The sequence below is a fragment of the Otolemur garnettii genome, unplaced genomic scaffold, assembly GCF_000181295.1.
Source record: "Otolemur garnettii isolate 467f Iridium unplaced genomic scaffold, OtoGar3 scaffold00084, whole genome shotgun sequence".
NCBI lineage: Eukaryota > Metazoa > Chordata > Mammalia > Primates > Galagidae > Otolemur > Otolemur garnettii.
In genome coordinates, this window is record NW_003852479.1 from 7,665,946 (window position 1) to 7,675,063 (window position 9,118).

The 9,118-nt window shown below is 38.1% G+C and overlaps 1 protein-coding gene across 5 annotated transcripts in view; it reads right to left on the minus strand.

The window, feature by feature from the left end:
- The window catches only part of PHC3 (polyhomeotic homolog 3), an 84,620-nt gene that overhangs the window by 22,289 nt on the left and 53,213 nt on the right, over window positions 1–9,118 (minus strand). For all 5 annotated transcript variants that reach the window (XM_023516008.1, XM_023516007.1, XM_023516009.1 and 2 more), the window contains 3 exons: window positions 7,246–7,393; window positions 4,472–4,722; window positions 1,073–1,232 (listed from right to left, as the gene is read on the minus strand). In XM_023516008.1, coding sequence (XP_023371776.1) covers window positions 1,073–1,232; window positions 4,472–4,722; window positions 7,246–7,393 — 559 coding nt within the window. The remainder of the gene's footprint in view (window positions 1–1,072; window positions 1,233–4,471; window positions 4,723–7,245; window positions 7,394–9,118) is intronic.

Sequence of the window (9,118 nt, forward strand, 5' to 3'; positions counted from 1 at the left end):
ATTTTTATACTAGTACTATACTCTTTGCTGTTCAAAGAAGTAAAACAGTGATGCATACGTTGCAACAGTAAAGTCCTAACAGTATCAGAGGGTCAGTCAACCTTTCAAGAGTTAGAAACCTGGGGGCAAAGACAACATCTGTTTAGTTACCACCAGACTATTTTGCTTATTAGCAAAGCAAAGGTACATAATACACGCTCAAAAAATATTTTAAAGATGAATAAATTTAGATGAAATATGGTGATATACTGGTAACTATCTGGACATAGATGTCAATTCATGACTATATACCCCTGGCTATACTAAATGCTATAACATTAAATTGAACCACAGCAATTGCAAGGTGACAATCAACATTAATCATGGACAGTCCACAGAAATGCTCCTATAGAACATATTAGAGCCTCACCAAAAAAAAAAACAGTACAAGCATTTGCTGATTTTTAAATAGCAAACTCAAGGCGTAAAATACATTGTTTTCATATTCATGTTTTTCCTTCAGTCATCTGGCATAACACTTTGACTTCTAATAGTCACCATTAGAATAAAGCCCATAACAAAGGATTACTTGACATTGAGGAGATTTAGTCATTTTTCTCTTTGAACAAATGTAATCAGCTTTTGAGAGCGGGGGTACATCCCTCATGTGATTAACTGTAATACCCACCTGACATCAAACATCAGAATATGGAAAGCCTAAAACCAAACAACCCAGAAGCTCTGAATGTTTCAGAAAACTCAGTACAACAGTCGCTTGTTAGTCTACTCAAGAAAATGAAGACAAAGACTTGCTTGTTTTGATGCTCAAATTCTGAACTGTCTCATCTCATGTAGACTAGAACTTTCCCAATCATACTACCTCAAAAATAAAACACTGTACGAACTTGCACCAATCTTGTTATTTTAGTTATCTGGCCCTTAAGTTAGCTTTTCTATTATTTTAGTGAAGTCATGTACTGTATGAGAATAAAAGTCAGTATGTCCAAGTGAAAATCTACAGAATAAAAATCCACATCCTGATCCAAGCAGTAAAAGTCAAAGTTAAAGGGCATCTTGAGTGAAATCCACAAACCTTCAGCAATCATGTCTTCCATCTCCGTATCAGATGAATTATCAGCATGCTTTGTATTATTCTGTAGTTCTGGCTGAACACACACTGAATTTATCACCTGGTTATCCAAAAGAGGCCTTTTCTTCACAGGCTGTTCTATTAGCAAAGACGAACGACTCACCTTTAAAAAGGAGAGAATAAAATTAATATTATCTAAAAAGACATTCAGAAATAACTTAGTTGTGATAAGTTGCTTGTTCAGCTAATCAGATCTGTTCATTAAGTGCTTTGCCCTTTGAGAAAAGGCAGGGCAGGCTGGGCAATGAGCGCTCTTTCTTGTCACCAGCAGTACGGCTGCTCCAAAGTCTCTGTCAAAGACAGGTGGCTCAGCCTGTAATCCCAGCACTCGCTCAGGAGTTCAAGACCAGCCTGAGCAAGAGTGAGACCCATCTCTACTAAAAATGGAAAAATTAGCTGGATGTTGGGAGTTCATTTGTTTTGTCTTTTTTTTTGTTTTTGTTTTTTGCAGTTTTTGGCTGGGTCTGGGCTTGCATCTGCCACCTCTGGTATATGGGGCTGGCGCCCTACTCCTTGAGCCACAGGTGCCACCCTGGGAGTTTAAAAAAAAACAAAACCGGGTGGCACCTGTGGCTCAAAGGAGTAGAGCGCCAGCCCCATATGCCAGAGGAGGTGGGTTCAAACCCAGCCCTGGCCAAAAACTGCCAAAAAAAATTTTTTTTCAGCTGAAACAATGTAGACCAAAAATATTTACATAACCACTGCCAAGGCCCTAGAATAGGATGACTAGAGCCTCTTATTCAAGTGCTGGTTAAATCTAATTTCTGCCACAGGGACAACAGCTTATTGGACATTTCTACATTACCACCCACAAACATTTTAATTTCTTCATTTCAGTTAGACATTCAATATGCTTCAAGTAAAATTTGTGGACGTTATCATTTTGAAAAAGCTGATATTCAATGTTGATAAGGCACATACTTCTGGTAGATGAATAGTACCATTTTTAAAAACAGTTGGGCAGTGTGTATCAAGAGTCTTACAGATATATACATGTGATATAACACTCTACTTAAGTGTGGACATTCCTTTCAGAACTATCTGAACAGTGACACACGGAAACCTAAATGTCCAACAGTAATAAACGGATTACATAAACTACAAATGTCCAGACAGCAGAATATTACATTACTTTCCATCACGTCTCCAACACACTAGGAATGGTGAGGGAGAACGAATGCTCACGTTTAAGTGAGGGCAGCAGGACTGTACACAATGATCTCAGTTATGAGAAAATGCGTGAATGTACACATTACGGTATTAATGTGGATTATCTGCTCTCAGTATTTATCAAATTCTCCATTTAGAACATGTATTACTTTTCAAAGTTACGGTTACCGTCAGTGACAACAAACAGCAGCAGGTGTGGCTGGTAAGCACCAGGCACTACGTAATGACTTACGCACATTTAAGCTTCTCAACAACCCTAAGAAGCAAAGTATCATCTCTGCGAGATGAGCAAAACAAAAACCAGAAGGGTTGATTGAATATGACAAAAGTTACACAGTATGCGACTGGGGAAATAAAAGGCACAATATAAACCTTGTTTGGGTCTTGATTTGAAACAAATTAACTATGAAAGGACTTTTTTTTAAACAATTAGGAAAATCTGAATATGAACCAAGAATTACTATTTTGCTATGTCTGATATGGCATTACAGTTACCAGAAACTATATATATATTCTTAGAGATGCACACTGATGGATATATCCGTGAAATAAAATAAGGGCTATGGTTTTCAAAGAGGATGAAAGGAGGAAAAAAGGAGGAAAACGAAGGAAGTTAATGTGGCAAAACAGAGCAAATCACAGATGAACCTGAGGATAAATGTTCATCATACAACTCTAAGTGTACACATATTTGAAATTTTTCATGGTTAACATTGTTGTAAATTCAAAAAAATGAAACTGAGCTCATAATATAAATTAGCAGTAAAAATCAATTTTTATACTAGTACTATACTCTTTGCTGTTCAAAGAAGTAAAACAGTGATGCATACGTTGGAAAAAGACTGCTCCTAAATTTCAGCCTTCAATCAGATTTTTCTTTTTGAGACAGAGTTTCACTTTGTAACCCACGGCAGAGTACCATGGTGTCATGATTCACAGCACCCCCAGACTCAGGCTCCAGCAATTCTCCTGCCTCAGCCTCCCGAGTAGCTGGGACTACAGGCACCCGCCACAAGGCCTGGCTATTTTTAAAGACAGGGGTCTCACTCTCGCTTAGGCTGGTCTTGAACTCCTAAACTCAACAATCCACCTGCTTCGGCCTCCCAGAGTGCTGGGATTATAGGCATGAGCCATGGCACCCAGCTTCAATCAGATTTATTTTATTTTATTTTGGATATAAAAGTCTAAGTTTATTTTATATTAGAGAAAAGAAAGAGAGTTGGGGGAAAGAGATGAGAACATGAGAGAGGGGAGCAAAGAGCAGGGAGTCAGAGAGGGAAGATCACCATCAGATTTTTTAATAGGCTTCAAAACATTTAGCTCAAAACAGAGGTCCCCTAACACTGTAAGTTTTATAATTTGAGACTAGTTGGACAGAGTCTTTATGTCTACCTATCTTTGATTTCTTTTCTAAGGAAAAATCTTCATCTCTAAATATTACCATATAAATTACTTCTTTTGAAGGCCTTGAGTCAAGTGAATTTTCAGATTCATGGGTGAAAATCTTATATTATGAAGTATGATTACCCAATCAATTGCCTTTGTGTTCAATTTCTTGTGGGTGTATGTTAAAGCCGCATTTCTAATAAGAATTCTAAATTATGTACAGCTAGTGTCAAATTACAGGACTTGCAGTCATAGAACATCTCCATTTTGAACCGAACATTTTAAAGCACTTTCGAAATCTGATTGAAAGATGGAATTTAGAAATAATCAGAAAATCTATTTGCTAATTATAAACCATCAACTGGATAACTACAGATGTATTAGATCATTGGGAAGTTACTTTTCCTGCTCTCAGGTTAAAATTCAAAGTATCACATACTTTGAAGCACTATTTTTAAACGGCACTTTAGGGGTCATTTCAGTCTCCCTACAAAGAAAAGCCAGAAATGTTTACTTCATTGAAGTAAACTTCCAACTAACTTTCTCTAAAAATTATAAAACTGACACCTCTGTATCTTGAGATTTGTTTCACTTTTTCCATAGTTTATATACCTAAATAGCTAGAGTAAAATGCTGGATACATATTTTTATATGACATATAAATTCTAGATAAAAATTGACAACGTTCTTGAAATAAAATTACAAGATTTTCATTACAGAATAGACAACTTCAGAAATAATGTTTGTTATGTGAGTAACAAACACAAAAACATGCCTGTCACTCACAGGAAATGGCTCCAGCCCCTCCTGAATCACGAAGCCCTCGATTACATGGGTGAGGATCTGGGGCTTGACGATGGCCTGTGGCGGCCGGCTGTCCATGCTGGGCGCACTGCCCTGCCCCGATGCAGTGCTGCTCCTTGTGGATGCGGCTGGGAGAAGAAGTGGGGGCGGAGGAACAGAAACGGGTGAGGGATCTGTAGGAGACTTAATCACTGAAGCACTGACTGATGCCACAGCAGGTAATTCCACTTGCTCTGAGGAAAAAAAAAGTCATTTTACATTTTTAGCAGTTTGCTCAGGCAAAAATAAAAGATAATTCAAGAATAAACACTAACAACAATAGTTCACATCTGGTTCTTTCCCCAAAACCGTCTTAAGAACTTTATATTTATTATTTCATTTAATCTGCACAATAACCTTCAGTCCATAGCCCTTGCCCACTCCTCAAATAGACCACCGGTCATCCATTCCCATTAGTTTGATCGCCAGGTGATGGATTTTTTTTTTTTAAGATAGAGTCTCATTGTGTCACCCTGGGTAGAGTGCCACAGCATCATCAGGGTTCACAGCAACCCCAAATTCCTGGGCTCAAGTGATCCTCCTGCCTCAGCCTCCCAAGTGGCCTGAGACTACAGGTGCCTGTCACTATGCCTGGCTAGTTTTTCTATTTTTAGCAGAGTTGAAGTCTTACTCTTGTTCAGACTGGTCTTGAACGCCTAAGTTCAAGGGATCCACCTGCCTTGGCCTCCCAGAGTGAGGAGACCACCAGGCCCAGCCCAAGGGATCAGCAACTTCTTGGATCACTGGCCTGGAGACCCAGGTGTTAACTGCCCTCATTTGCCTGAACCAGCTTCACTGGCTTGACTGACTTCATGGAGGAAAAGTTTTCCTGCTTTTCTGCTGTAGGTCTCTGCTCTCCTGATCACATCCCTCGGGAGCTCATGTTTACGTTTTGGATGTTGCTAACTGTGGTCTTGCTAACACCAAAATGTTCCATCATCTTTCTTTGGCTGCTGCTTTCCAGAAAACATAGAAGATCAACCTTTTCCTTAAGTGTCAGCTCTTTGAGTTCTTTCCTTTGGGCTATCGTGTCTCCATTAACTGTAAAATTTTTCAGTACTATAGGATGTGCCTACAATTCAGACCAGTCCTTCACACTGAAAACATCTTCTGTAACACGTGATAAACAAGAGGGTGTTAGGCCCAATCCAACGGCAGTAGTAACAACAGGAAAAAGAACTTATCCTAAAGAAAAAATACAACTAAGGGCAAAGCCCATACCTTCTACCCTTGTGGAGCATTTAACTGGTCAAGTTATAAAGGGTTAATTAATATTGTATTTCACAGTCCAAGTGGTCGAGATACAACTTACAGAGACGGTCAATACACAGAGGTCATTCCTCCATTGAGTATACGTGGTGCCTGTCCAGTCGATGAAAACTGGGTCAACTTAAGGAGGTGGTCAACTATGGAGATTCTACTGTGTTTAAAACAAGTCCTGCACTAAGATGGTATTATTTAGATTGGGGATTAGTAAAGACTCCATAAAAGGTCATATAGTCTGCAACTACTCAACGTAGTGGTTATTAGCACAAAAGCAGCCATAGATGATATCTGAACAAACAGACATGGCTAGGTTCCACAGCATTTTATTTATATAGATGACGAAATTAGAATTTTACATAATTTTCACGAAAAACTAATATCCTTCTCATCCTTCTTTTGGTATTTTTCCCTTTTTCTTTTTTTTTTTTTGAGACAAGAGTCTTACTATGTCACCCTAGGTAGAGTGCTGTAGCATCACAGCTCATAGCTACCTCCAACTCTTGGGTTCAAGCAATTCTCTTGCCTCAGCCTCTCAAGTAGCTGGGACTACAGGCATCCGCCACAATGCCCAGCTATTATTTTGTTGTTGCTGCTGTCACTGTTGTTTAGCAGGCCCAGGTCGGGTTCAAACCTACCAGCCCTGGTGTATGTAACCACTTAGCTATAGGTGGTAACCACTTAACTATGAGTGCCGAGCTGATATTTTTCCAACTATTCAAAAATTTTAAAACCACCCTTAGGTTGTATTATACAAAAATAAGCAGCAGGAAGGAAGTGAATAGGAGTTTGCCAATCCCTGACCTAAATAAAATATCTATAAATTTAAATAACATGAAACATACCTTTTGCAGGACCCAGGCACTAGGCTATTAGTTATCGTAATGTTTTAGTAAAATGCCTAGAGTACACAGTAACTTTGGTGATGAAGAGGTTACAGGTGTTTGACCTGAACTAGTAAGTAGCACTCTGCCTCAGCCTCTAGAGTAGCTGGGACTACAGGCACGAGTCATCACACCTGATGGGGAGTCTTGCTTTTGCTCAGGCTGGCCTCAAGTAATCCTCCCACCTCAACCTCTCAAAGGGCTAGGATTACAGGTAGGAGCTACTATACCTGGACAATTTATTTTAATTTTTAAAGCCGAAATAGCTCAACACATGAATCTGAATGGGCACATGAAACATATCTGTACAAACCACTAAATGTCAGAAGACTTAAGTTTTCAATTGGGTGGTATTGAACAATTTATAAACTACTGCACTCCCTGCTATTAAAGAATTTAAGGCAAGTTATTTACTCTTTAATAAACTGTTTCTCATTTAAAAAAAAAAAAAACCTTTATCTTTTGTTACAATTAACTATAGTAACAAATTAGTTTGTGATCTCTAGTGAAAGAATAAACTTTTCTCATTACCAGCACGAAAAATTCTCCCATTTTTGGCTCTATCCTCACCTAACAAAGGGTGTTCAGTCAAGTCTTCTCTGCCCAGTGTTACAGCTGCTGGAGACAGAGTGGGTGGCGGAGGCGTCCTGTCCATGTGGACGCACTCATCTGGCTCCTCAGGCATCTCCTCCTCACACACATCTTCTACTTGATACACCTGCAATGACAAGCCACGTTGCCCTGACATTTCCAAAAGAGCATTTATACGGTGTTCTGACCTTAATTTCAGAAAAATCTAAATGTATTACATTTAAAAACAAAGCAAAATGACTATTCTGTAAAGTTGCAATATGTAAAACTTCAAAATTACTGAAATGAAATTTTTCATAATACTTGATGATATTTCAGTAAAAGCAAGCTGTGGATCAGCATCCAGGCCAAAGTTCATTTCATCTAAAAGATGACAGTCAAGTCTGGGCCCAATTTTGAGAATTAAAAAAAGTTTTAATTTATACAATCAAGTAACTATCTCAGGCATTACAGAACTGTTTTGTTAACTTATGTCTTACACCAAAATAGACAGTAATATTTCTCACAGACACACTAAATAAATCTCCACAATGACACACACTACATCAGGACACATAATGCGAAGAGGCCTATACCCCTGCTCTTCCCTATCATGATTATGTGAATTAAAGATTAAATTATGAAAGGTATGTCTAAGAATCTACAAAAAAAGGATGTAACTTCATCTCTTTCCTTTTGCCTTACTCAAGAATCTAATGAATCTTTATAACCTAATATGTAAACAGAAAATATTTCCTTGAAATACACATACCCTAAAGCCATCTGACATATTCTTAGTTTCATCAATATTGTTCCCATTTAACCACCGTAAAGGCTCAACTTAAGAAGAAGAAATCAAAGGCACTATGAAAGGAGCTACGTGACTGCAAGTCACTCATTCCTACTGCTCCTGATTTGAGGCTTGGTTTTCAAACTGCTTCTAGAGATCGATGCAGGCATTTTAATTTGTTATCATATTTTACTTAACCATTATTTGTGAAAGATAAGTTACTAAAAACAAAGTTACAAGATAGCTCATCTCTATTCTTTAATGTACAAAACCTATTACCTAAATTTACAAAGATTAGAGTTTTTTTGAGATTACTTAACCAAACTAATTAATTATTCTAGTAAACATTAACACAAAAAAACCCTTTCAATATTCACAAAAAGAACTTTCAGTGCAATCTAATGTTCTATGTATTTTTAATCAAAGTTTGATGATTTGAAGTGTATAAAATTATATATATAAGGGGCCAAATGCAGTGGTTTATGCCTATAATCTCAGCACTGTGGGAGAAAACAGCCAAAGGGTCCCACGATGCCAGGAGTTTGAGACCAGCCTGAGCAACACAGTGAGACCCTGCCTTCATGAAAAACTAGAAAGATTAGCCAGGCCTGGTGGTGCACACCTCTAGTTCCAGCTACCTGAGAGGCTGAGGCAGGAGGATCACTGCAGCCCAGGAGCTAGAGATTACAGTGAGCTATGATGATGCCACTGCACTCTATTCCTGATGACAGAGAGAGACTGTCTCAAAAAAAAAAAAATTATATATAAAAGTAATCAAGATTTCTGAAATCTACATAAACTATCTGTCATAAAAGAGACTATGAGGTTCATCTACAAAGATGGTCTAACAAGTGATAACTGAAAAACAATAAAAATATTTGCAAGCCTCTAAGAATAAAATGTGGGGGATTATTTTGCCCTTTTTTTCCAGTTCAAAATCCTACTGTTAACTGATCATTTTATATCAAATACAATATCCAGAACTTGAGTCAAACTGGCTATTACGCAGGCAAAATATTTAAACTATTTGTTCACAACCCTAACCCTGCATTTGGAAACCACTTCACCAAGACAGAGTCCCTA